At 53.2% G+C, this 26,997-nt stretch overlaps 7 protein-coding genes across 9 annotated transcripts, besides 9 other annotated features; 4 read left to right on the top strand and 3 right to left on the bottom strand.

Moving 5' to 3' along the window:
• Positions 1-906: 906 nt before the first annotated feature.
• Positions 907-2,963, top strand: EKO05_0006630 (uncharacterized protein; the record flags this gene model as incomplete). The annotated part of the gene is made up of 2 exons (XM_038940503.2): positions 907-1,701; positions 1,773-2,963. 2 exons carry the CDS (start codon positions 907-909, stop codon positions 2,961-2,963), a joined length of 1,986 nt encoding a protein of 661 aa, XP_038798127.2.
• Positions 964-1,015: a tandem repeat.
• An 84-nt stretch (positions 2,964-3,047) lies between the features above and the next one.
• On the bottom strand, positions 3,048-4,893 carry EKO05_0006629 (Homogentisate 1,2-dioxygenase; the record flags this gene model as incomplete). 2 transcript variants are annotated; one of them, XM_038940489.2, is made up of 4 exons in its annotated part: positions 3,048-3,167; positions 3,230-3,348; positions 3,439-3,796; positions 3,865-4,893. In XM_038940489.2, the coding sequence occupies 4 exons, from the start codon at positions 4,891-4,893 to the stop codon at positions 3,048-3,050; spliced, it is 1,626 nt and encodes a 541-aa protein (XP_038798126.2). The 2 variants fall into 2 exon arrangements, with proteins under 2 accessions (XP_038798126.2, XP_059492824.1); XM_059636841.1 differs by having other exon boundaries at positions 3,048-3,796.
• Positions 3,402-3,426: a tandem repeat.
• Positions 4,894-5,584: 691 nt separating the features above from the next.
• On the top strand, positions 5,585-7,117 carry EKO05_0006628 (uncharacterized protein; the record flags this gene model as incomplete). Its single annotated transcript, XM_038940425.1, has 2 exons — positions 5,585-5,740; positions 5,825-7,117. The coding sequence occupies 2 exons, from the start codon at positions 5,585-5,587 to the stop codon at positions 7,115-7,117; spliced, it is 1,449 nt and encodes a 482-aa protein (XP_038798125.1).
• A 371-nt stretch (positions 7,118-7,488) lies between these two features.
• Positions 7,489-9,489, bottom strand: EKO05_0006627 (uncharacterized protein; the record flags this gene model as incomplete). Its single annotated transcript, XM_038940320.1, has 3 exons — positions 7,489-8,770; positions 8,886-9,283; positions 9,346-9,489. The coding sequence occupies 3 exons, from the start codon at positions 9,487-9,489 to the stop codon at positions 7,489-7,491; spliced, it is 1,824 nt and encodes a 607-aa protein (XP_038798124.1).
• A 568-nt stretch (positions 9,490-10,057) lies between these two features.
• Positions 10,058-12,100, bottom strand: EKO05_0006626 (uncharacterized protein; the record flags this gene model as incomplete). The annotated part of the gene is made up of 6 exons (XM_038940510.1): positions 10,058-11,043; positions 11,110-11,297; positions 11,348-11,509; positions 11,577-11,751; positions 11,813-11,853; positions 11,910-12,100. The coding sequence occupies 6 exons, from the start codon at positions 12,098-12,100 to the stop codon at positions 10,058-10,060; spliced, it is 1,743 nt and encodes a 580-aa protein (XP_038798123.1).
• A 1,486-nt stretch (positions 12,101-13,586) lies between these two features.
• Positions 13,587-13,797: a mobile genetic element.
• A 3,179-nt stretch (positions 13,798-16,976) lies between these two features.
• Positions 16,977-18,389, top strand: EKO05_0006625 (uncharacterized protein; the record flags this gene model as incomplete). 2 transcript variants are annotated; one of them, XM_059636840.1, is made up of 2 exons in its annotated part: positions 16,977-17,133; positions 17,188-18,389. In XM_059636840.1, the coding sequence occupies 2 exons, from the start codon at positions 16,977-16,979 to the stop codon at positions 18,387-18,389; spliced, it is 1,359 nt and encodes a 452-aa protein (XP_059492823.1). The 2 variants fall into 2 exon arrangements, with proteins under 2 accessions (XP_059492823.1, XP_038798121.1); XM_038946170.1 differs by having other exon boundaries at positions 16,977-18,389.
• Positions 18,390-18,860: 471 nt separating this feature from the next.
• EKO05_0006624 (uncharacterized protein) lies at positions 18,861-19,550 on the top strand (the record flags this gene model as incomplete). The annotated part of the gene is made up of 1 exon (XM_038946169.1): positions 18,861-19,550. The coding sequence occupies one exon, from the start codon at positions 18,861-18,863 to the stop codon at positions 19,548-19,550; it is 690 nt and encodes a 229-aa protein (XP_038798120.1).
• Positions 18,921-18,971: a tandem repeat.
• Positions 19,551-20,273: 723 nt separating the features above from the next.
• Positions 20,274-20,294: a tandem repeat.
• Positions 20,295-24,147: 3,853 nt separating this feature from the next.
• Positions 24,148-24,178: a tandem repeat.
• Positions 24,179-24,838: 660 nt separating this feature from the next.
• Positions 24,839-24,872: a tandem repeat.
• A 546-nt stretch (positions 24,873-25,418) lies between these two features.
• Positions 25,419-25,474: a tandem repeat.
• Positions 25,475-25,833: 359 nt separating this feature from the next.
• Positions 25,834-25,898: a tandem repeat.
• Between the last annotated feature and the right edge of the window lie 1,099 nt (positions 25,899-26,997).

Below are 26,997 nucleotides of genomic sequence, written 5' to 3'. Positions count from 1 at the left end.
TGGGGTCGTCAGCATGTGTGCGAGGTAGGAAGTTCTCGTTCTTTCATGGTCCACGTGACCATGTGGTCCAACACAAAGAACCAAGCTAATTTTACGGCCGAAATGTACAACACCGGCCTCGGAGTGGCATCTCTTTTGATCCGAGAGTAATAGGACGGAATGGTGGCGTTAGCTTGCCTAGCAAAGGCCGAATTGGGGTCGATTGTGTCTGATTCCAAGTCAGTGCATGGTAGTGGTTAGTGGTCAAGACGTGTCAGTGTAGGTATGCACACAGCAGTGAAGTCATGGACGGCCGCCAAGAGCGCGGCGGGAAAGAGGGGCACCCACGAGGCACTAGCTGTTTCCGAAGTAGTGTTAGCCACCAAGATGTGGGGAGGCGCGCTAGCAAGCACCAGACCACCCCTGCAACAAGTAGAGGATGGAGAACGACAAGGCCATGTAGATACCGTAGCAGTTGGATAATATGGCCGCTAGCTAACACAAGAGGTACGGCGCGATCTGCCGGAAGGCGCGGAATCCAAAGCCAAAAGATGTACCTCACAACACGCGCTCCCCATGCACCTCCTCATGCACAGGCACATGCAGTTCAACACAGCTCGCTCGACGACGTTGGACCGGTTCGCTCTCTCTGCTCATGCCTCTCCGGAGGTGCTCGTACTGCGACGCCAGCTTCTCCAAGACTGAGCATCTGAAGCGACACGAGAGAACACGTAAGACAGCCCAAGCAGGCGGAGCACAGTGAAGCACAGTGAAGCACAGTAGATCACAGCGGTCGCCATCCTTCTCTGACCACGCTCACATGAATAGACACTGGTGAGAAGCCGTACACGTGTCGATTTTGCAACAAGCGATTTGCGCGCGGGTATGTAGTCACGCACCTCGACCGCCCCGAGTGAAGACGACGCAATGCTCATGCCGCGCAGCGATGTCCTCAAGAGACACGTGCGCGGCCACACAGCCCAAGACGACGACAACGAAGCCGACGACATCGACATCGACGACAACGACAACGACGGCCCCCGCCCACCCGGCCGCGCTTCTCCCGCGTTTCGCCGCTCGACGCTGCGGTCCCCTCAGCGCAGCGACACTCCCGCCGACGGTTACAGCGAGCTTGTCCAGTCCATGAACGCTGCGGACAGTGCATCGCTGGACATGACCCAGCAGCAGCTCACGAGCCTTGATGATTTCTCCACCGTGCTGGGTCTGCCTCACACCCCCGCCAGCGCCGTATCAGCTGATCGCTCCGATGAACGACGCTACCCCATGGGCAACACTGCTTGGCTGTCCGCCCTTAGCCCAGCCGTGCCATCGTCTCCGGGGCTCTCGGGCCTCTCGGACCTTTCGAACCCCTGGGATGCCTTCTTGCTCTCCATGAGCCCGCCTGTGCCCTCGGACGCTATTAGTATCCCCTCGCGCAAGCATAGCCTGGGCTCTGACATACCAGACGAGCGCTTCACAAAGCTGGCCGGGCTGTGGCCCAAGAAGAGAGAGCCCCAATGGTCCCTCATCCAGACGCTCTGGACCGATGCCGCTTGTTACAAGGGCACCAACCTATTTTCCGAATATTCTCCGCGAACTGCCGATAACTACAACAACGATGATGGCAGCCTGCTCTCTTTGCCCAACAACGGACTCCAGAGAGGCCTGGACGACGCAAGACGCCTGTCGCTTATCCAGTTCATGCTCCCAAACCTTGGCACCGTGAGTCATCCCCCTTCTTCCTCTTTCCCTACCCCTCTCTAACTGCCCGCTGATCTGTCTGCGCCGCGCAGGAGCGAGACTACGAGTGGTCACGCAACTCGCGCTTCCCCACCGTCGACACGCTCGCCGTGTGCATCGACTACTACTTTCAGAGGTTCCACCCGCTGTTTCCCTTCATACACGAGCCAACTTTCTCCGCGAGACAAACACCTAACATTATGCTGGCACCGATATGTCTTATTGGCCTTCACCTGCTCGACCCCGATACCACCCGTCCGTTTGTCGCAACCAGATTGGGCTCGAAGCCCATCGTTCATGTCGACCGATTGAATATCTACGCCCCTTGCTCAAATCATCGGTTCAATATGCCCAACGCAAATGGTTGGGAAGATCTCGCCTCGGCAATCAACATGTCGTGCATGAACTCGTGCATTTCCGACTTCCAGTGTCAGTCGATCGCCAATACCGTCGCCATGCACACCCTGCTCTCGGCGTCTTCGCTTTGCATCGCCGACCTAAAGGCCAGCAATCTTATGCATGACACTGATCCTGAAAAAAACATCCTCTATCCTGCAGAATCCTTTCAGTATAGCGCCGCTGGACCGGCCCTCGTACGACTTCTTTGGGACATCAACATCTATCATGGCGAGGGACTGTTGGCCAGTGACCCAAATGCCACAGTGTTGTGGCATAACATGTGTATGAATATGTCGGCCAACCTCAACCTATTCGAGCTAGCAGCCGGCCGAGAAGGGGTCAAGGTGGCCAAGGTCGCGCTCGAGAAGATCCTCGTGTGGGCGCACAGCCCCTACTCAAGACGCGCCTGCCTCCATGCGGCGCAGGTGTACGTCTGCATGATGAAGAGAAGGATCACGGACGGGACCATGTTCATGTCCGAGGTCGCCCTTTTCAATGCCGCCCTCGTAGTCGGCTTGTACGTGTACGCATCACCCTCTACACTTCAAGGAGGCACTGAGCCACCTCTTGAACTACTGGACCAAGTCGACTGGAGTCAGATTGGTGATGGAGGTCTTCCTGGCTGGAGCCCGTCGCAGAACAACCCGGCCTATGCGGCGAGCAGGTTCATTAGCAAGGGAACCCCTATCTCCTTCAACAAAATGGTTTGCCATGGGGGGTACATGTCTTCCCGCCGCATCCTGCTCAATTACGTAGGTCTATTGGAAGAGGTAGGCCGGTGGAATTGGCGCAAGTTCCGACATATTCTGCGCATCATGGCCGACAGCATGGTGGAATTGGAGTAATAACCCAAAAACATTTTGCATTCATACGACTACAATACTCTTATACCACGAGTACAGTCATCATAGATGCTTGGATGCTCCCACTTAGCTTCTGTTCCAAAGATTTACGTTGTGGTAAAAGTCAATTCGAGCACGTTCCGCAGCCTCATCTTCCTTGGCTCGCTTTAGCATCTCCTTCACCCTTGGGTTGGCAGAGAAATTGTCCTGTAGGTAGAAAAGACATTAGTCCAACGTCGGTCCAGCCGGCTTGATGTAGCTTCACTTACCGGTAGCCTATCCCACACGGCGGGATTCGTGCCTTGCTCCTGAAGCACGCCGCAGGATTTGCGCGCCCATTCGGTAAACAGCAGCGTCCTGCTGGTCTCGACCATGATGGTCATTTGCTCTGCATGATATTAGTTAACGCCGACGACCCTGGACCAATCGCATGGTTTGAGCAGAGAGAGAGAGAGAGAGAGAGAGACTGATGATGTACCTTCCAAGATGCGCTCCGGTTGATTAACGGTCGGCTTCTTCGAGTTCATAACATAGCTATCGTCAAAGCCTCCATGCGGTGTGTTTCCCCTATCGTAGCTAGCACCACCGGGCCGGAAATCGTCCGAACGACTCAGGCCTTTGCCGTACAGGCATGCGAGGAACTCGGAGGCGGCGTTACGGTGGAAATAAGGAGGGCGGAACGTGTTGGATGCTACGTCCCAGCGGGGACCAAACCAGAGGAAGTCGACGAGCGACGTATTGGGATCCCGTGACCGCGCGGTCAGGACGGTGTTGATGCATGGGTCGGTGTGGTCGACGGATGTGGCGTTCTGCGATGCGAACTTGGTTAAGTCGTACTGTGGACCTGGTCAGCTCAGTGTTTGCTAAGTCACACTCTCTCTCTACTCGAGTACACTCTTCTCACCTTGTACGGAACAGCATTTCCATGCCATGCCACGACATCGAACGGGCTGTGGTCCTGATCAATAGCCATGTGTTGCCCGTTATTCTTGACGACAACGGTAAAGTCCCGGTGGAGATCCTCGTCTATGTAAGCCTTGGGGAAGAGAAAGTCGCGCGCGTTGGCCAATCCGTGACCGCCAATGGGGCCTAAGTCAGGCAGTTCCCACGTCGAGCCCCAGACCTCAATGATGTAGCCACGAGCGACCGCGACGTCCGGGCCCAGATCGACCCGGAACCGAATACTACGTTGGATGACGCAGATCTCGCCGGGCTGAAGGAAAAGTCTGCCCATCTCTGTCTGGATGTTCAGATTGCCCAGCTGAGCTACGATGAGAAAGTCGCCGTCCGTGTTGCAGTACGCCTTGCCGTCCATGTTTTTGTTGAAGGCGTAGATGGAAAGCGCTACGCCCTCGCGCAGATTCGGGTCGCCGCTCCCGCCCAGCGTATGCAGTCCGTCGGTGAAATCTATCTCATCGCCCGCGGTTGGAAGAGGGAAGGGCGACCACTCGGCCTGGGCTGGGAGTGTTTTGACCTTTGGGTTCAGCGACAGGAAGCAATTCTCCACGTTGGATTTACTGTCGACCGATCTGTAGCCACGATGGGCTGCGGATGGTCGCGCTCGATACATGAATGTACTCATGTTGCTGTGTCTCGGTGCTGCGAAGAAAGAATAGGTTAGGCCTTCTGTATACAGCCCAAACCCACGGTCCTGCGGGTTGTATTGGGCTACAGGGAGAGCCCCTGGGATGACTTCAGACTCATGACGGTTGCCGAAGCCAACGAGATAGTCGTACGGGTCATTGGCTCTAGTTGGCTTAGTTCGTTGGAGGTCTGTATAGTGGAACACCTTCTGCGGGTCCGTGGCTGGGACGCGTTCTTGGAGAGTTGGTTCAACGGTGGCAGGAGCATGATTCTCCATCGTCTGATGGCGGGCTGTGTTTTCGAGAGATGTGTTGCTCATACCTGCCGAGCCGCCGTCGTTGATAGTCATTGAGCTTGCGAGTCTTGGTATTCGCTTGTTAGATTACTACACAATATTCAAAATTAGCTTAAGGGACTCTTTCCTTTCTTTTTATAGGGTTTCAACGTATTTAGACTTACATCGTTAGGCTGTTGGGGTCTTCGTGGTAGAACTTGCACAGTCATAAGGCAGTTTGGTCTTGCTATATGCTACGGTCTCCTCATGCGGAGAAGCAACGCCACAGCTGCGTAAATTGTCAACGCCCGCACTACTGACGTTTTGAAAATCCCATTTGCGGGCTTGATGTCCCCATCCTGTGGGTCTGGGTAATGGCCGGGTGGGGCTATCGTTAGCACATCTGCTTGACGAATTTGTTTCTGGGACACAATCATTGCGGTTACTCGGTGTATCTCTCGATGGAAAAAGGGCCTTCTGCGGAGCGGAATGTGGGGAAACTGGTGGGGAAGTTGCGGCACAACATCCCACGTTCACTGGCGTTATGCCCCACCACAGGACGACGCCCCAGATGACCCACGATCTTTCAGATTGGAGCTGGCTGTGGGCTGGCCAACATTTCATGTTCTGAGTGATTCAGAATCAGTCGGGCAACTCTACTTCGACACGACCTGTGCTATAGCCAGATGACCAGGGTTGCAATTTTTCGCAATTGTTCACACCCTTCACGCACACCTTACACCGGGCCGTCCCGTCAAAATCTACAATGGCTGCTCTCCGAATTCTTGGCCGACGCGTGCTACCGCCTGGTGCACGAATGTCACAAACCGTATCTGCAATGTCGAGGCGCTTCATTGGCAGCACGAGCGCCATAGACTCGGCCTTATACCGAAACATGTTTGGTACAGGTGAAGTCAGGAAGGTATTGGCACTTCTATCTGGTCTGACTGCTGTGCAGAGTAACAATAAGTCCAAAATGACTGACCACAATTCTTAAATCTATTAGATATTCAGCGACGAAAGTTACATCAGACACTGCGTCACTGTCGAAACTGCTCTAGCTAGGGCGCAAGCGCAATGCAATGTCATTCCGAACGATGCAGCCACAGCCATCACCGCAAAAGCAGACGCATCGTCCCTCGACATCAAAAGACTGGCCGATGAGACTGAAATTGTTGGATATCCCATCTTGCCTTTGGTGCGACAACTTTCAAATCAGTGCGGTGAAGCCGGAAAATACCTCCACTGGGGTGCAACCACACAGGATATCATGGACACTGCATCCATGCTCCAAATAAAGGCAGGATTGGACTTGGTTGAAGTAAAATTGAACGGGGTCATCCGAGCACTTACATCACTTGCTAAAGAGTATCGTGATGCTCCCATGGCTGGGCGTACTCATCTTCAGCATGCGCTCCCCATCACCTTCGGGTACAAGTGCGCTTCCTGGCTCAGCGGATTCCTGAGACACAGGGAAAGGTTGCAGCAATTACGTCCCCGCTGCTTGCTTGTCCAATATGGCGGCGCTGCTGGCACCCTCGCCTCTCTTGGAAACGGCAGTGACGGCATTCTGGTCCGAAAACATCTGGCCGCTGAGATCGGTCTGAACGATCCCTCTATGACCTGGCATGTCGCGAGGGATGGGGTCGCTGAAATCATCAACATCCTCGCCCTCATCGGAGGCTCTCTTGGAAAAGTTGCCTTGGACTTGATCATCATGTCATCGAACGAGGTTGGCGAAGTAGCGGAACCATTCGTGCCGCACAGAGGGGCCTCTTCTACCATGCCGCAGAAGAGGAATCCCATCTCGAGCGAACTCATGTTGGCTGCATCGAAAGCTCTTCGGGCCCAGGCCAGCCTCGGCCTTGATGCTATGGTGGCTGATTTTGAACGGGCTTCCGGGCCATGGCACCTGGAATGGATGGCCGTCCCGGAGAGCTTCGTCCTTGCCGTCGGTTCCTTGCACCAAGCCGAATTTGTTCTTTCGGGTCTCAACGTAGACCGTGAGCGGCTGATGCACAATCTAGACTCTACAGGGGGCCTCATTGTTGCCGAAGCTGTCATGATGGGTCTCGCCCCACATCTCGGTCGTCAACAGAGCCACAACAGGATCTATGAAGCCTGCAAAGTCGCCATAGAGACAAAATTAACGCTGCACCAAGTTCTTGTGAGAGATAGTGACTTGGTTTCTCTGCTTGGCGAAAGAAAGTTGCAGGAATTGTGCGATCCGAAAAACTATTTGGGTGCCAGTACCCAGATGGTAGACGCTGTGTTAGCATTGAGTGATGAGGCCAGATAATAGCTTCTCATGGTTCATTGCATGTAGTGATTTCGAGGGGCGTATATCAATGTCGCATAGCATAGGATCTTAGCCTTGTTTCGAATGAGTTTACATCAGACAAACGGATTAATCCACAAGACTTCTACTCGTTGGAATTTTCTGTCTCAAGAGACTGACCGCCGGTGTTACCCAGAAACAGATGTAGTTCGTAGAACCTAACTGGACGTCTTGAAGATTTACTCTCGGAAGCATCGGTATGTAGACAAAGCTGACTTTGATTGTCCTGATGCTATTCAACTTGTTGACCCAAAATCTCAATCCCCATTAAGGTTTTAATCTTTAACGAACAGTCCTGTTTTCTCTCAAAGTGATTTTGACCAAACGAAATCTCAGTCGGATCCATCGATAGTCTTGGGTTCACGGATAGTGTCCATATTTACGTCCTCGATTCTTTCTTCTGTGGAGATATCCTTCGCATGAAGCTTTACTTCGGCGTTGCGATTCATGGCTGACTGGACATGGTTCGTCATGTAAGGTACAGGATCTTCAATCCAAAAGGAGCAGATTAGAGCGAATACGCCGAACGGGATCGTAACGTAGAAAACGATTTGAAACGCACGGCCATATGCAAGACGCACTGCCGTGCGGAGGGTCATCTCAATCGCAGGGGTCATGCCTTGAATGCCGTCGAGGGAATGCGGAACGCCAAGATTGTAGGCGATAGCTCCTGGGATAATGGTTCCAAGATCGGCAGCGTTCAGTCCACTGGCTAGAGCTGCTTTTGGGATCTCCTGCGCGGCGTACTTGCGGAACCTGTCCTGGAAGACTGTGTTGTAGATGGCGTTTCCAACGGCACCACCAGCCGAGCGAAATGTGCCTAGCAGTCCCATAGCCACGCCAAGTCGTGAGTGTGGAACGTGAAGACTGGCAATGGCGTAGCCTAGAATGGTGACCATGACGAACATGGGGACACCAAAGGCAGGAACAAAAGCCCAAGCCCATTTATTATTGGGGTTGACGGCACTGGCACTGGCGCCGATGAAGATGGCTTGCAAGGCCATGCCGGCCACGTAGAGCCATTTAACATGTCCGATTTTATGCGCGAGAATGGGGATGACGGAACCCGCAAAAGTGGTAACGACATTCAATGGGAGCGAGAGCAGCCCGACCTCAATATTGTTGGTAGTGAACATGTAGAGAGATCCCTGTGGCAAGAGAGCAGACATGGCGTTGAAATTCATGCCCGAGACGAATAGTCCGATGAGTAGTACGACAAAGCCGCGCCACATCTTGAACAGCTTCGAGGGAAAGAGCGGAGACGTAGCGACCTTGAAGTCATAGACGAAGGCAAGGCTCACAACTGCTAATCCGATGAAGATTGGAACAAGGGTACTCGCGCTGTCCCAGGGGTGGTCCGGGCTGCCGCCCCAGGTCAGACCAACGAGAACGGTCGCCAGGCCGAGAGTGAACATGCTTAGGCCAATCCAGTCGATCTCCTGGAGTTGCTGCCATCGTGACTTGTCGAAGTCACCTCGGGGTCTAGATGTCGGCCAGTAGAAGGCGGCTGTTCCGATAAGAGCGAGAGCCTCGACAATTGCGCCAATATAAAAGAGCCAGCGCCACGAGGCCTTCTTTAACATTACAGCCGCGAAGAGAGCACCAGCCATTCCCCTACCAAGTTGGATCATATGTTAGCTCGTATTGACTCCATATGCGCTGATCAGGTTTGATGTCAAGGAGTACTGCAATAGTCATGTGCTTCAAGGGGGGTCGAGTCTGAACATACCACGGAACCATGACGCCGCCCTCTAGGATTCCTACGCCCACGGCACGCCACTTGTTTGGCAGCATCTCCGGAACGCCAGCGTACGAGACGAAAACGAAGCCGGTACCTAGGCCGATGAGGGTCTCGCCCGCAACCAGGGTTGCCACGTTCTTCCCGACTCCTGACACGATGCAGCCGATCGTAACGACAAACTGGCCTGCGAGAATGAGTTCCCTGCGGCCGAAGATATCGCTTAGAGGCCCAGCGAGTGAGAAGGAGCATGCTGATGCCAGAGACCAAGCGCCGACGATCCAAGCATAATCGACGTCTGCTCCAAGGACATTGCTGACCGGGACAACAATGGAGGAAATGCAGGTGAAGCCGAGAGCGACAGCAGGGCCGAACGAAATAGCCATGCACTGCCGGATGTCAGTCGTAGTTACCCAGGCATTAGACCTAGTGTTTCAGAAGAAACTCTTACCAAGATGGCAATCCAAACCCTAGAGTTAACGGCAATGTGCTCGGGGTTGTCCGCGAGCGCTGCGCGATGAGGATCATCCTCAACCCCGACGAGCGCATGAAAATTTTCTCCTAGATGCTGAGGGTGTTCAATGTCCCTGGCCATTGAAGCAGAGTATGTGTCTATCAACAGTACAAAAGTGATATGTTACAATGGCCAACAGTTGGGCCCAGGTTGCCTTTGTTTCTCGAAAGATGCGAGAAATGCTGGGACTTTGCCACCACTGTCGCGGCGGTGCTGATGCGGCTGATTATCCAAGTCTTACATAGGAGTTCTACACAGTAAGCCTTGGCGCTTGCGTAACCTATGAGTAGCCCATGGTCAAGGTGGTTACGACTGCAGCTCGCCAAGTCGGTTCATCATACCTAGCCCCACCCCCGCACTGATACATTAGAGAGATATAGTAGTAGTGAGGGGATGCGGGGATGCGGGGGATAGTTATATGAACGGAAGTACCGGACACTACCGGTAGCCCCATCTCTAGCAATCGTCTCACGGCCAATCTAGTCATCCCGCCACTTGACAACCAGTAGAGTTATCTGTGGATAATCGCACTTCTCCGAACACTGCTTGATTAAGAAAAAGAGCTTTTTCGTATTGCAGTCGTAGAACAAAATGATGAAATTTTACTTTGGCAGACATGGACGAGCCTGAATCTTGGACTAAAACATATCTAATGCGAGAATGGGCGCTGCTGATAGGTCTCTGTTTCCTCGGGCTTCCCTTCCTTCGGCACGTCCAAGTACCTCTCCTCTAAGAACCACGACGGGTCGCCCTTGCTTAGAACCAAAGTGTTACCGTTACCCAGCCAACGCAGCAGATTGCCCGAAGGCTCCGCAGACTTCCAAATGTAGTCTTCCCAACGAGGTGACCTCAGGGTCTCAAGACAATGCAACGCTGAACCAGGCCAAAGGGCAACGATCCTATTGCTATTGCTGTGCGCGCGATACCACGACGAACACTCGTCCGTATAGACGGTCAGCTTGAAATATTCGTCAATGTAGTTGCTGAAATCGGCTACGCGTTCGGGCCGTACTTCGAAAGTTTCGTAGCTTTCTTTCTGTAGCTTTCTAATGATCTTAGTGGCGTAGTCTCCTTGTGCTTCAAACACGCTGAGGAGACTACCAGCCCCAAGGTTTGAGTTTGGCCCACCGATCATGAAAAAGTTGGGAAATTGATCCACTGTAATCGCCAGGTAGGACTCGGGTATAGGCTTCCATCTTTCCTCGAGTGTCTTGCCGTTACGCCCCTTCACCGTGAAGGTCGGGGGCGCCTGAACATCGTAGCCAGTGGCACAGATGATAACATCGAGATCAATCTGCTCCCCAGTCTCGAGTTTAAGACCTGTGCTGTTGAATTCTTGGATGGCCGTTTTACAGAACGTCACGTTATCCTGCTGGAGAGACTCGAGGTATCCGGGACCAGGAGTGAGGCGGCGGCAGCCCGGCGCAAAGGTGGGAATGATCGCTTCGAACAAGTCGGGGCGGCCTGCCAGGCGCTGTCTCATGTGCTCCTGGAACTTGACGAGAGCGGTCTCCTGACTTTGCGAGTTCTTAAGCGTGAATAGGTGCTTGCTGCTGGCCTCTTTCTCGAGAATCTTACGCATCTTGTGGAAGTGATCGGGATGTTTAGCCATGTGTTCCTGTTGGCTACGGGAAACTAGCGACAAGACACAGTCAGCTAATGCCGAAATGGACACACAAAAAGAACAGCGGAGGTGCTTACACTTAGTCTCGCGCGGATCCAGCCCGAGCTGGATCATAGCAGTATCACCAAAGGAAGTTGATACCCAAGTTGGACTTCGTGCGAAGTTCCAGACCTTGGTACCTTCCATTTTTTGAATCGTCGGGACTATCTGAATCGCGCTGGACCCATTGCCAATGACGCCGATCCGTTTGTTTGTGAGACGTACGCTGTAATAATGAGTATTGGCTCAGTCAGTAGTCAATGGGTTTGGACGTACTTGTCATCCCATGCGCCCGAGTGCATGAGTTTTCCCTGGTAAGTTTCCAAGTTCTTGATCTTGGGCCACTTGATCTGGTTGAGGTCACCCTTGGCAGTTACAACAACATCGGCCGTGTCCTCTATGATTTCGCCTGTTTTGAGGTTCTTGATCTCAACATTCCTTCACGGTAGACCTGTCAGTGTTCTACATTTTGTAATGTCGGACCATCATCCTGGGCAATACGAACCACTTCCGCCGAATCTCGTCCCAAGTACAGGACTGGACAGCGTGAGACACCTTGATAAAGCGCATTGCTCCATACTTCATCGCAACATCTTGCATGTACCTCCGGATCTCGGGCCCGGGCGCGTACAGTGAAGACCAGTATGGGCTAGGAGCGAAGGAGAACTGGTAAGAGTAGGCTGTTGGTGAACTCATGTCAGTAGACCTCCTATTTTGTTACTCGGCTCTAAAGCTACGTACAGGGGATGTCGCAAGCTAGACCAGGATATCTGTTCATCCACCTGGAACTCACAGTCAATATTGCGTCAAACTTGCAATGGGATGCTACTGGACCCACCACACGCCGGAAACTTCCTCATTCTGCTCGTATACCTGGATAGAAACATTTCGGAGCCGTTGAGAGAGTCTTATCGTGGTGTAAATACCGGAGAAGCCTGCACCAATAACAACCACCCTCATCGGGCGCTGGTTCTCAATAGGCTCATCCTTGATGGTGAAGGACCCTGTTCGAGAGCTACTATCGCCCATCGCGATAAATGACAGCAGGCGATACTCGAGTGAGGCACTACGACCTTCAGGTTTGGAGAGGCTGTTAGATATGGAATCAGATGCCAGGTGGTGCTTTTACGGGCATTTAGGTAGTGGAGGAAACCCAGAGTCTGCGTGGGGAACATGCAAAATACATCAATCTCAAGGGAAAACGCCATGCCTTGCGATGCATCTCTAGTTGGCTCTTACCCATGTTCCGACCGCCTCCGGCTGACCCCGCAATTATCTCCAGGCTCTGATCCTCGGGGCTGATGGACGGCAAGGCTTCCCCACATGCCGAGTACTGTGGTGTCGAAGCGTTGCCAATCCTATACCGAGATTCTCTATGATTGATGGATAGAGAGACGCCAAGCTTGTGCAGTCGCTGCTGTCCCCTTATCCGACTGTTTTAGTATGTTACAGTAGACTCAGAAGGGAAGCAATATCAATGGGAGGGTTTTCGATACTTGGTACATAGCTGTGGTTTAAATTGTGTTCATCAGTGTAACCATCGTTACTGTGTCGGCATTTGTTAAAATTGACGCAGCGCGAGTACTTTCTTTTGGGTGCACTATGTATTACTCATTCGTGTATAGTTTTTGTGGTGTTGTGATCATCGGTAGCTGATCTGAAAGTCGCAGCCAAGTGTGACGAAAGTCCATGCTGCATGCTGATTGGCTGTGGCTGGTATTTCGCACAACACTCGTATTGTTCTCCACGGGATCATCCTGGAAGATAGCGAGCACATCGGCCGCTATAGACCGACGCGAACTTGGACACGTTCTCTAAAGCAAAGTGTAGTCCAGATAGCTGCTGATATGCACAACCAGCTCTTGTGGGGTTGAGTCCATTTCCTGCCGCAGACAGAACGGATGGTGGCGGGCATGAACCGGCTGCAGGCCTCCTCTGAAAGTTGGTCTTCGAGCAAATCTTCGGCACCGGTACCGTGTCCGTGCACGCAATTCGCGGATTCGTAAGCTACATGTGTAGATAACATCCCGTGTAATAGAGTTAGCTATGCAACTCTCGGTCACATTGGTTGTTCAAGAGGAAGACTCTGCTTCCTTCCCTCCACCGTCCTTGTTATTAGCAGCTAACTGAGCCAGCCGCTCCTGCTCTACCTTATTTCCATACTCAGTCAGAACGCCGTCTTTCATGGTGATCCGGATCGGCCCTCCGTGGTGGGCCATTTCTGTGCGCGGCAGACCAAGCTAGGAGGTCATCTATAGGTTTGCTTCGTGGATTTAAGGTTGACGAGCTGTCCTTCAGAGAAGATGGTGAATTATTGCTAGGGACCGAAGAGGCCATCAATGATGAATTGATTGGAGTTGATGTGGTTTGCGTTAGAAATGCGCAATTTTGAAGAAGTCAGCCCTAACGTGGGGAGGAGCGCCTGAACGACCTGGAGAGCACACAGTAGGAGGTAGGTGCGTCTTATATACACACGTCTATCGCCTTGTTTGCGTTTGTCTAATCCTGATTCTGAGTAGGAGCTTAGCTGCACGTTGGCGGCGGATCGCTCGTTTAGACAAGCTATAGGTAACGGCAGCTCTGCGTTTGCACAGGGTGAGTAAAGAATCAAGACAGGAGATATCAAGCTGGATGACTAAATTGTCTCAAGCCAATGTAACAGCACTGCATTGAGCCATTGTAGGTTGAGATGAGAGAGATGCGCAATGGTGGGGTACAGCACTCGCCCAGGTTGATCACAACCATCTCTGCCCGTTATAAGCACGCGGAATGGAAATGATGTGACAGTGCAGTCGATCTGAGGGATATAGGCGAACAATTCACACATCAAATCCGAACCGTGTTTGAGGTTTTAAAGGCGGTCCACGGGCGCTCGGCTCGGGATCCACCTCACGACATATGAGCCCACACAAGCAATTGACTAGGAGCTGGGTTGCTATCATCAAATGTTCGTTAGCTAGTGCGTCCATCTTCTTGCGCCCTCTGTATTGTCCAGCCTCGGCTGCGTACATACTTTGACCGTCAAATCTTCAAAACGCCAGCTCTACGACAACGGACCTGCTGACATGGTGCTGCAGAAATCAGGTCTTCGAGTCATTCTTGACATTGCCAAAAAGTTCCGAAATCTAGAGTTAAACCGATGCAAACTTGGGGGCGACAAATGGTACAAAGATTTTACACAAAATGCCTTGAAGGCTATCACGAGGTATTGGATAGGTCCTCGACAAAATTCGCGACACAACTTCGGCAAAGGCCTTGAACGTATAAATAATGTGCTTCCGCTTCTGAAACACATCCATTTGGATTTTCTATACCCTTCCAATTGGGTTGAGTGCATTGACCAGCGTTCGGCATTGCCCAACCTTACCTCGCCAGCACCATATGACCTGTTTAGCTCCAGCTAGCGTCTCCTTTCTTACCAGCTTTGTACTTTGAGTCTGCGATTGGTCGCAAATAAGGCCTTGTTTTGGCCCCTAGACGGTACCACACCTGTCTGACCGAATCTAGAAACGCTCAGCGTTTTGTTCCACATGTCTACCTCTTCAGGCTCTTGGTACTTTCATGGTCTACCTGGCCCGGGCGCTACACAAGGACATAAAATGATATCAGACCGCTCATATCCGCCACTTACCAGTCAAGATTACGATGACGTCGATTTCGCTGGAGAGCTAGGTTGGAGCTGGCTACATGATCGCGTTAATTTCACGTTCCGGACATGTCCCAGTGGAGAAATTACACCATTTCTTTCTTCTTTTGCCAAAGCTGCGGCATCAATGCCATCACTGAAGAAGTTCATATTATGGTCAACACTCAGCATCCAGTGGCCCCCTACCTCTGATGTGTACGAAGACTTCGACACCACTCAGGTGACCAAGTTCCCAGACGAAAAGCTGGCTTGGGGAAGCATACACGAAACCAGGCATTCAGGCCTTTACAAATCATCCTGGCGAAAACAATGCGGACAGATCTCAGATATAGTGGCCAGTTGCAGAGTGGCGCCAAGACACTAAATTGTATACTCTCTTCAAAGACATTGGGGTGGGAAGTTATGGAAACGAGCTGTTGGAATACTGGGAAGATGACCATGCAGGCCAAGGCTTTGGTCGCCGAGATACTTTCGGAATTTGGGGACGGACGAGATGGTCTATTGATCCCAAATAACAAATGACTAAGGGCTGGAAATGAGAAACAGTGTGGACGCTGCTGTGGCGACAAACGTTATAATGGGACTCAGCTCGAAAAAGGTTCTGAGTATGCTTGGGTCCAAAACGGTGCAGCCTATTTACCCCGAGCACTACTACAATAATCGCCAGCTCAACCAGAAGAATACATCTGTTGAGTCCTATAGTTGCGCAGAACTTATAGACTGCGAGAGAAAAAATCCATCCACAAACAATTAATTCGTGCTGGAATCCTAAACTATAAGACTGCGGCAGGTATTTTGTTAACAAGCCGCTGTTCAGTATAGCACCTTGCATCTCGAACGGGACAGTTCAATGCAAAAGATGCAGATGCTCTATCTTAGCAAAAGTCAGTTGAATTCTCTCTATTATAATCCTTGTATGGTTCCCCTTGGAGTGTCCATATGATGCACCTGTGCCGAGAGCTCAACGGGCTCCATGTTGATGTGGTGCCCGCTGTACATTTCGATTGGACCTTGAGTGCTACTCCAATGGTCGCTCTCCTTTGTATTTCCCGAACTGTGCGCATACGGTGTAGTATCGTCCACGAATTCTTTCCAGCCGTGGTTGGTACAGCCAGGAGGTGTCATCGCCTTTCCCTCAACTCCATGCTTACGTCGTATGAGTACAATTCCAACAACCGTTAAGCAAATCACGGTAAGGCCTCTAATGACTCCTCCCACTATAGCTCCGAGGTTCATTGGCTCTTGCTTAGATAAAGCAGGGATTGGGCCTGAAGTCGAAGATATGGATGAGAAACTCACAACAGAACTGGAGCTCGATGCAAGTACGGAAGAGGTTTCAACGACTGTGGCTGTCGGTCGCGAGGCAGGGCTGGTCAAAGAGCTGCTGAGTACAGAGATGGAACTTGACTGTGTCGTTGTTGCTTCCACGGTGTTCAAAGCTGGGAAGAGCTTATCGGTTCGAGCTTCTGCTCCGCAAGCAATGTACTCGAAGGACTGATCAAGACCATTGATCAGTAGCACAGTGGAACAGAACTGTGACTATTCGCTAATGATTCTTATTTTCATAGACATTTCCGTCATTTGATGTACTATGGAATTACTGACCAAGAGAAAGTGGTGATGTCCGCTCGATCAGAGAAGCGGCCACAACCCTTGGTGCAAGAATGACTGTCCACGCACACTACGGCTAGACCACAATACCACGCGGATACCACTGTTGTTGGACAAAATCGCCATAATCCATTTACAGTATCCAAGCGGCAATCGTAGCCAGACTGTGCTGTTCGGGCGCTCTGAGGGTTGCCGTCCTTGTATCCACATGTTTTCGCACGCGAAGCTGTCGTTATGCTAAGATGAAAAGACAATATATGAGAAACATCTCTCTATGTACAAACGAGCGTTAAAATGAGTGATTGTAGTGTTGGTTCGCCTGACTGCGCCGCAGCCTCCTAGATCTTAAGATACGTAAGATTAATATTTTTATGCAGCTGTCCGCGCACGTACACTGTTGGCAAACAGCCCTACGTGATATGTACTCTAGGCGCCCGCTTATCTTTTGGGTTTAGCGAAACGGTGCTTGAAGATGATTGGTGGATCAGGTGTGTTTGCTCGCGGGCGTGGAGCTTCGCAATGAACACTAGCAAGTGGCACAGTCGCGCTCGGGTCTGCATTTACCTTGGAAGTCACGTCGATTTTTCTCTATGAGTACCCTCATACATTTAACGGATTTTTGGGCAATTTGGGTCCTCAGCTGTGTCCATGGCTAAACTAAGAAGCTTGCAATCCCTCCTCAAAACCATCGCGTTACTTGCAGCCATTTTTCTTCTCATCCTTGGATTCGGGTTCGTCCGGTACGGCGACCGTGTGTTACGGACACAGCCCATCAGCACTGGAAACCTCAATCCTCCTTCAGAGAGTCGGTATTCCTTTGTTCTGGTATCATTGAATGCGGAGAGCTTACAATCATCAGAGGAATCGGGTGGCGTGCATCCTACCATTCTGTCTGCCACAGCTCCAACCGATCTGCCAAGGAAAGCCAACGACACTCTGCTTGCGCAAGCATCACCGTATATCCACGCCATCTTAAATTCATCAGATTCAACTTCTGATCGCCTGGAGTGTCCAAAGCCGGACCTTGACCGCTATGCTTACCTAGGGCACCCACCAGAACACTCTGAAGCCCTGCAGCATCCCAGGTTCTTTTTCGCGCTCGATCTACATCAATGCGTCCACCTGCTTCCACGGTTGCTCGGTTCGATCGTAGAAACAATCACGTTTCTCGGTCCAGAGAACTGCGTGCTTTCCATCGTTGAAGGTCGATCCAATGACGGCACCTTCGAAGTCCTTGACAAGCTTCGTCCCAGCCTGGAAGCCCTCGGTGTGACGTACTTCTTGCAAACAAGCAACGTCAATCCCACGGCCCCAGGAGAGGACCGCATCGAGGCCCTCGCAGGTTTGCGGAACCTCGCCTTGCAGGACGTTCTCGCTAATCCAGCGCACTACGATCCAGACACCACCATAATCTTCCTTAACGACATTGCACTCTGCATGGAAGACATTCTGGAGCTCCTGCACCAGCGGAGATGGCAAGGCGCCGATCAGACATGTGCCATTGACTGGACGTATGCGGGCGAAAATCCGACATTTTACGATGTCTGGATCGCGCGCGGCATGACGGGCGATTCATTCTTCAAAATCCCCGAAGATGGGAGCTGGGACTTTGCCTGGAATCTTTTCTGGAATGACGACAAGGCGCGCACACGGCTTGCTGCTGCAAAGCCCTTACAGGTGTTCGCATGCTGGAACGGCGTCACCACGTTCACTGCGAAGCCGCTGTTAGAGGGGCGCATCAGGTTCAGGGCACGTGGACCGGGTGAATGTTTCCAGGGCGAGCCGAAACTGTTTGCAAAAGACATGTGGGCGAAGGGACATGGCAAGATCGCGGTGGTGCCGAGTGTGAATGTGGAGTATAGTGATGAGGCAGCGAAGAAGATCAAGGCGCTCAGAGGGTATGTGGCGAGACATGCTGCGAACGAAAGAGACGATGGGAGGATCGAGTGGGAGACCAAGCCACCGGAGAAGGTGAAGTGTATGCCGGATTATCAGCACCAGACTTTTGTCGATTGGGATGAGGGACTGAGGCCGAGAGTCCGGGGGAGGCAGAGAAAGTGAGGGATAGACTGATAGTGTACAGATGCATGTTATAACAACTGGAAATGCATGGAATTTAATAACATTGGCATAGTTGACACGAATTCTTTGTCTGCGCTTAATCGTTAAGCAGATGTCAGACGTGAGCAACAGGTGTACGGAATTTCGCCCTACACAGTTATTGTTTATACTTCCCCGCTTTTTTTTTTCTTCCGCATGATCTTGTCTAAGATTCATCAGAGTTTGCGGATGGGAGGGACAGCAGATGTGAGAGACGAAGGCAACAACAGATGATCGAAGGAATTGGAACAGACAGAAAGTTCGTAATAACTGCCTTATTTACTGCCTTGACCACAACTTTGCACTAGCTCACAACAAGCATAGCGCGCACTGCTGCTGCCTATCGCAGCCTGGCAAGGGGTCCACAACCACAGACATATAACGTTACCGCATCTTCCATGCGAACCACAGGTACCATATACATGAACAAATATGGCTATCACACGACAACAAACGAAACGCAAAGCGACGGTAGGGGAACCCGCCGGGTCGCCACCACCAAAACGACCACCAAAATCACCACCAAAACGCCTCCAACACGACAGCAACAAGCGATGCGCCTTCCTTTCACTGCCTCGAGAACTACGCGACGAAGTCTACAAACACTTATTGGAATCAGACAGCTCCACCACGATGAAACAGCGCAACTTCATCATAAAATCCGGCCTCGTAGGAACCAACCGCCAAATCTGCGAGGAATTCCTCGACGCCGTCCTCTTCTACGCTCCCACCATCAATACCACAGTCCGCAACCACAACTTCGCGCACATAGTAACCTTCCTGAACCGGCTCTCAGCCGCACAGCTCGCGCGCTTCCAATCCAACCAAGTGGCGACCCAGCAGCGCCGACGCAAGATCCGCATCACGCTCACTTACTCGCCCACGAAGCAGAGCACCAGGCCGCAGCTGAACCGCTGGCTGGACCGGTTCGACGATCCGAAGCGCAGGGGTGCGGAAATTCAGTTCGAATACGAGCTTGATCGCGCGAGCTGGCGCAATGGTGGGTATAAGCAGAGACCGCACATGATGGCAACGGCTGGACCAAGGAGTAATGAGGAGAGGCGTAAGATGATAGCTTTGATGAAGTACACGGGGGGAGGATTATTTTATCCGGGCATCTGAGATTGTGTATTGAGCATTTATGGTGAGCGTTCAGGCTATCTTTCTTTATTTTCCCACGTCGCATGTTCGTAGTAGCCCAGAGTGCAGTTGTTGTCTCTGTCTTGTGGTGCTTTGAGCAGTCAGGATGTTTGATCAAGTCTTGCTATAGTCAACAGTCGCCAGCACTTCGTGGGACATGAAGGAACATCTCCTTTTCCATCACGATAGCCTTGCATTGTCCATGCAACCTAACTTCACCAAACCTAAAGCCAGAGGAATCGATCAGTATTTTGTGCAACTCGTAGAGAAATGAAAACAGGACAGCAACCAGCCATCAGCAAGGTAAAAAGACGTTGTTTTCATCACAAATCTGCGTCAGAATCGACAACAGGCCAAGGGAGAAGACTCCACTCCTCACGTCTTGGGACCCTGCACAAAGGGGTAAAAGGGAGAGGAGACAACTACACGCTCAACACCACATTCCACCGACTTCTCTTCTGCTGAGCATGCATGGCCCGGTGTCGGTGGGCACGGCACTCCCCACCTAGCTGATATCTACGTGCGGTGCAATTCCGACGAGATGGGTAGGACTGCCTCTCGCCCAAAGAGCGCTCTAGTTCCATACCACGACATGCAGCCATCTCCAGTTTGCGCTGGGGGAAGCTCGGCCTTGTAGGCCGAAACGAGGACATGCATTATTGGGAAGCCAGACCAAGAATGCCGGGTCGGGGTTGCACGGGAGGAAAAAACAACAACAACAACAACCCGAGCTGGTGCAGCGCTTGCAGCGTCTTCCAAATTACTTGCGTCGGCTCGGTGGGTGTCAGATCTGTGTGCGCGGTGGCACCTCAATCTGTGCATCTGCGACTTTGGTTGTGTGACTCGAATCGGTAGCTGGCGCTCGTGCTACGAGACGCTTCGACGTGTCTGGCGTTGCGTCAGTAGCTCGATCTTCTAACGGCATGAGGCTCTGCAGTCGTTGCTGGAGGGCGGTCTTGCTTGGATGGCATGGAACGCTTGGACGCTGCGCACTGATACTGGATGGCTGTCGTTGTCTCGGAATGGTGGCACAGGACACGGTGTTGGCCGAGACAGGAAGCTCTGTTGTCTAATGCAGTGCTTGATGTGTAGATGAGGACAAGCTGCTTCGTAGGCACCATGTGAGAAGGGGCTCTCTGCTCCATTTGCATGGAAAGCCTGGAGGTCGACAAGATCGGTGGTCTCGTTGGCCTGAACAACGAAGCTGGTATGACAGTTCTGCAAGCCATGATCTGGACGTCAGCTGTGTAGCCTTGGTTGGGTTACTAGTGATGTGCGGGACATCAGTTCGACTTCCACAATTAGGCAGGTTTCAAATTGAAGATTTTGCCATAACGGAGGACACCACGGGCTGACATGCCGCGAGACAGCACAAGGTGATTGCGTAAGGTTGTGAACCGGCCTTCAGCTCATATCTGAATCAGGGGCCAGAAATACTCAGGAACACGCCTAGTAGCCTCATTAACGTTCGTGGGTGTTAGCTCCGCCATCACTGAACTAAAAACCGATGAACCAACACAGCATCAGATGACTGTTCAAATGCGAGCTTAACAGTAGCAGAATCTGTGCCTTCTACCTCAACAACCTCTGGTGGCCAGCTAGAGATTGACAATGGCATCTGGTCCAGATGTGGTCGCAAGCTTTGCTGCCGAGACCGTTGGAAGGATAGCATCACTGCCAGCGGGGTTCTGGAGCAGGTTATGACTGATCGGTTCCATAGCTGGAAAAGTAACACGCTCGAGGCCATGTAGCGCATAAAGCCTCAAGTTCGTGCCAGGTAGTCCAGAGCTGTGCGCACGTCGAGCTTTGAACGTCGCCTGCTGACAGTATCTGGATCGTAGACCATACAAGCTGCCGGGTCGGTTACAGCGTGTCGGGTTCTGTAGACGAAAACTTGCCGCACAAAGCAACTGTATGCTGATCCATGGCCGTAGTCTGCTCTAGGATGTTGTTGAAGTCAAGTCTTCGGCGTTGCCGATGTCACTGCCGGTCTGGGACTTGGAGTTGGACCACGAATACGGGCTCGATATTCAGATGAAGTTTGATGCAATTCGCGCAGGCGAACGGAGTATTGAGCGAAAAGGTAAAACAAGCAAACCTATCAGAACGCCGCGGAGGGGGGGTCATGCAAAGATGGCGGGTATGGGGCAAAAAGCCTTTCATGACATGACGTACCTTGATGGACATTGGCGGATCTGCCATACATAGTTGAGCAGCTTCCACAACTGTCAGATCAGGAGCATTACAACGTTATGGTGCCTTGTTTTCCGCATCATCAATTGCTTTGTAGCAATTGGGTTGGGCGCAGCGCCCAGAGTTGGCTGGTTGTCCAGCCTTACAGGGCGTACACCAACCGGTGTGGTAGATGATGCACTAGAAGACAAGCTTGGTGTTGCCCTATTGGAGAGTTTTGCTGTCAGGGCATGCAATCAAACCATTCTGATGAATCCAGAGTTGTCAGCCCGGTCGAGATGGGCGGTAAGATAGCGTGTACTACCATCGCATAGCAAGTTATGCCCCAGCTCAGACATGGAGTGTCGGTAGTAAGCTAATAATCCGAAGGTTCTCCTGAGTGCATTGATGAGACTAGAGGGCGCACGTAGTGAAGAGCTCTAATTGGCTAAGGGTAGGTCAAATCTTCTAGAGCCTGATGATGGAGTTTCTTTTCTGTCGCACTGCAGCTGAAGTGGAAGGCAGGGGTTGAGTCTTGCGATGCGTCACAGACTAGGAACTCCCTGCGTGCATCGCGATCCTGGGTCTGCACGATCCAGACGGGGTGGCTGTAATGGCGTCGAGCCTAGCGGGCACGATAACTGGCGTTCACTCGTTCAGGTAATGAACGACACACCTAACAACGATCAGCGAACTTACAATGTGGAGTGCCGCTGGCGCCCGCCACAGAGATCGGTGCTGGACGATCAGGCTGTGACGCAGGTACAACTGCACATGGAAACTCTGTTTTATGACGATGACGGGACGCGTTTCCAAGATGAAGTTATCCACCCACGTTTTTAGTAATATTGATCTGCCGCGGCAACAACTCCGAAATCGGAACAGGCTGCGCTACTAGACGCGCATGATGAAGCCCGGAAAGTCAATCTGTAGAAGTGCTCTTCGCAGCTAAGGAACAGCTGAGACCTGATCTGACTTGGGGGTTGCGCATGCTCCCACCATAATCTGAAGCATGGACGACTAGAAACGCGAGCGGTCGTAAGCGACGAACGGCTAAGGGAGGCAGACCAAACGTGCTTGACGCAAGTTGTGTTTTTCTTAGCGGTGGCAGGGTTTGGCGAGGGTGGGTTCAGCGAGTTTACGATTGGCCAAAGTTGCCAGGATAAGAACATTTGCTGTCGGCTGCATCACGCAGGAGAAGGAGCTGCCGAAACTAAAGTCGCGTCTGAAGACAAGGAATGGCAGTGGGCAGCAGCTTAGTGGTGGTGCAGGGGACGTGTGCCATGCTCACAGCTGGCCTGCATCAGGGTGCTTGCTTGCGCAGCCTTCTCAGCGACTACCGGTGCATGGCGAGCGGTGCGCGTGGAGAAGTTGGATATGAGGCTGTGGGGTAGGTACATGGTGTTGCGCAGGCAGTTGGTGGTCATGTATGACATGTCAGCAGTCCGGGAGGAGCAGCAGAGTGGACAGGTGGAAAGAGGCTCAGAACGTGGCCGCCGCAGCCCGCTGACGAGAGCGAATTGACCTTGGGAATGGCCCTTCGCCTGCTGTGCAGCACATAATCCCAGCAACGTGGTTGGGCGTCGTCGGCTCGAGGTCTCGAGGCTTCCGGACCAGGATGGATGAGGGCTGGGCTAGAGCTTGCCAGACGCTAGAGTCGTGAGCGTGTCAAAATTTAAGATGTGCAGCCCGCGTGTCACAGAGCCGGCTGTGGGGACACGGGCGCTCCGAACGCTTATGATGGCGAAGATCTGGTAGACCAACGGGCGAGATCCTAGCGCAGCGCAGCGCTGGGCGGAGGGCGCCGTAGATGGTGTCCGTGAAAACGGAGAAACGGAGGGAGAATGGCGGCGGTGTGTCAGACGGGATAACACGTGATCATTGGTAGCTGGCAGTCGGCGATGACTCAGCGAAGGGTCGGCGAAAAGATGATGTGCTTGGTATTGAGTGGATCGCGAATATGTTCGATTGGCACTTTTATGCTCGTCGGCCTTGGACAAACGGCGCGTGGTGATTGCTGGAATGCAGACGGTGGATGCGCAGGGCTGATCGGTCTACGCCATGCCCATGACGATTACTGGCGGGGTACGTACGGATAAGGCGAGGACAACGCGCGACTGGCGCCACCGCCCAAAGCGGTTGGGATTTAATCAAGCTGGCGCGCGAAAAACCGGCAGAAAGGTCAGGAAGAAGATTTTTGGATTTTGGACTTTTGATAGCCCCCGCGGAGGGATGCCAGGGAGGCCAAGGGTGTGCATGCTAATAGGCTGCCTTGGTAGGTCGATGGCGGCGCTACGTATGATGCGCGCCATGGGTCACAGGCACAGACTTTGCCGTGGCTCTGTCGACGAGCTGCTGTCCCTGAAGAACAAGCGCGCACGAGAAGGCCCGGTAGGCTGCATGAGCGCGACAGTCGACAGCCGACAGTCGACAGTCGAAGAGAATGTCAACATCCTGCGGTGGGAGGTGGGACTTGTCGCTTGGCGTTGGCCTCTATTGGGCGCATAGGCCCAGGATTACACGACACCCGCATTGGTTGTCTTGCGTGACAGAGGACGCTGCGCGAGTTGAAGGGCTGTCCCGTGTCTCTGTTTCCGGTGCGCTGCTCGTTGCTCGACAGCAATCCAGATGGGTACAAAGATCAGGTCGCTGTCCTACACTGCACTGACTACAGACGTCGACAGGGATGGCAAGCCCAAAAGCCTCTGGTCAACGTGCAAACGGAGGGTGCAGGGCTGTGGCTACAGATCTCTGCACATTCTTGCCGCGCCCAGGTGGGCCAAGGCAGGTTGGCGCCGGCCATGGCTGGCCCAAATGTGCGGTCTGTGGCAGCAGCCTCGCGCACGGCCTGGGGCGGGTGCAGACTGCAGACGAATCGAGCGCTCGATCGACGGCCGGACTGGTCCCCAGTTCCATGTTATGTCGTCTGTCTGCCGCGAGAGCGCGCAACCAGGCCGTCGGTAGAGACGACTGAACGACACAGCATGCACCGGACGTCAGTCCATGCACAAACAGCGCCTGCAGCTCCGTTGCGTTGTTTGCAGCGGCTGTTAGCGAGCCTCAACCGGCGCCTCGTACTCCTGAGCGTGGACGAGGAGGGAGCGAGGAGCAAGGAGCAAGGAGCAAGGAGCATGGGGGATGAAACTGTCAGCAGCAGCAGACGGCACAAGGCCATCACATCAGACGCGCGCAAGATAATGAACCGAGAATCAATCCACTGCACACCTCCTGCACGCCTGCACTCCTGCGCCTCCTGCACCTCCACGTGGAGATCCACACTCCCAAGGCAAGCCGTGCGACGCGCTGCGCCGGGACATGCGCAAGGAAATGAGAAATGAGGGAGAGCAGGGGCTCTGCTGATGGCGCCTTGCCCCTTCAGAAGCACACGTGCCGTAATCAATACAACAGTCTCGCCAATTATAGGCGGCACCGAGCGGCAGCGAAAGCGAATCCGTGCATGTTTCGGGGCCAAAAAGCATATTCCGGCAGGGTATGACGTTGCCGATATTGGGAGGCCCTTTTGCGCATTGGGAAGGGATGGCAATGCTGGCAGCCTACAGGGAAGGGAACGGGATGCCAACCAGCCAAAAGCTAGCCAAAAGCTAGCCAAAAGCTGACCAGTGTCCCAAGCTGACGATCGATAAGCTCCAACAAGCCGAAAGCTAACCAGCCAACAAACGAACAGGCGAGCGGGCGAACAAGCGAACAGGCGAACAGGCGAACAGGCGAACAGGGACTGCTGCTCTCTGTCTCCGCCGTCGTAGCACCAGCTTCAAGCGCAGCGCAGCGCAGGCAGGTCCGTTGCCATGGCCATGGCAGTCGCAGATAGTCAGCCAAGCAGTCAAACAGTCCATCATGTGCAGCTCGCACTCTTCTTCTCACTGGGTTAGCGCCATCTCAGCACTTCAGCGCCTGTTGTCAGCCAGGCTGGGCTGGGAGCAGGATCGAGGCACAGTCGGTTGCTGCGTTGCTGCACTGGTCGCCGACGCACTGGCCGCCAGGATTGCTGGGCAATCACGCGCCCGTGGAGGAATAGACGCCGTAGTTGACAGTGTTGCTGTGCTGGCGAGGAACGAGTTGCAGTCAACGTTGATCATGCTGGTCATGCTGGTCATGCTGGTCATGCTGGTCATGCTGGTCATGCTGGTCCTGCTGGTCGTCCCCGTCGTCCATATCATTCAAAGCGCTTCGCTGCGCGGCCAGCTTACCTGCACAGAGCGATCAGCACAGCTCGCAACGGGGATTGGCTTCTGGAAACGGTGAGCTTGAACAAACGAGGAAAGGCTGTCGCTGCGGTAGGCGGCTTTGTCTTTGTCCATGTCACGGCCAGACCAAACTCCCTGGTCTGTGCGGCCCTGGTCGATTTTGCCCTCGTTGGCGCCAGACCCGACACATGCTAGACGTCGTCCTGCGCGCTCCCCACCCTTGGTACCTGATCCTGGGCCATGGGCCAAAAAGCATCTTCTCTTGTCTGTGTCTTGTCATGCCGCAAGTCTGGGTCGGAAGAGTGCTCGTCAGGCTGGCTCTGGAGGGGTGCCCTCTGACAGGAGGCACCCCTCCATGGCCCACCAAGAGCACTCGGCCACGTCCAGTCACTGTATACCCTTTCCAGCACCAATGTCCATTCAACTGTGCAACTCACACCTCCGGCCCGGCGCAAGCGGCACCTCCACTGTGCTGGTCCAAGCCGTCCCGCACGCCAACAGCGTCCGACAGACAGCCAGCGGCCAGGGTCTGCGTAGCCCTGGGAGCCTGGTGGCCTGGTAGCCTGGTGCGTGCATTCACCCCCGGCGCCGCATGGATGTCGGCGGCCTATGCTTGTCTGGTTCACTGAACCGCGCCTGACTGAGCAATGTTGCATGCTTTTCATTCGCTGCATTTGCTTCTGCCGTGCCTCGTCTACGATGCCCCAATCTGCAAAAGTGCGCCTGCGAATAGCGCTCCCGCCCGCTCACCTGAGGCCTGCACCTGTGCCATTTCATCTCCCATCCCGATCCAGATCCTCACCACGCTCGGACTAACCCTATCGCCCGGTTGGGCCCTTGACGTCCTGGAAGCCCTCAACCCCCCCCCCCCCCCAGAGCGCCAGTAAGCCACGCGAGCCCGCCCACCCTGACGCCTTTAGCCCGCCATACATATACGTGACCTGTGCTCTCCACTCGCTCGCGGCAACAAAGCCTCGAGCCCAGGTTCCAGCCTTCTCCGCCATTGCACTGCTAGGGCGCCCAGGTACTGAGCTTAACAAGGAGGGATCGCC

This window comes from Ascochyta rabiei, chromosome 10 (assembly GCF_004011695.2).
Source record: "Ascochyta rabiei chromosome 10, complete sequence".
NCBI lineage: Eukaryota > Fungi > Ascomycota > Dothideomycetes > Pleosporales > Didymellaceae > Ascochyta > Ascochyta rabiei.
Note: the sequence above shows the minus strand (reverse complement) of the source record. Positions and strands in the feature narration are given on the sequence as shown.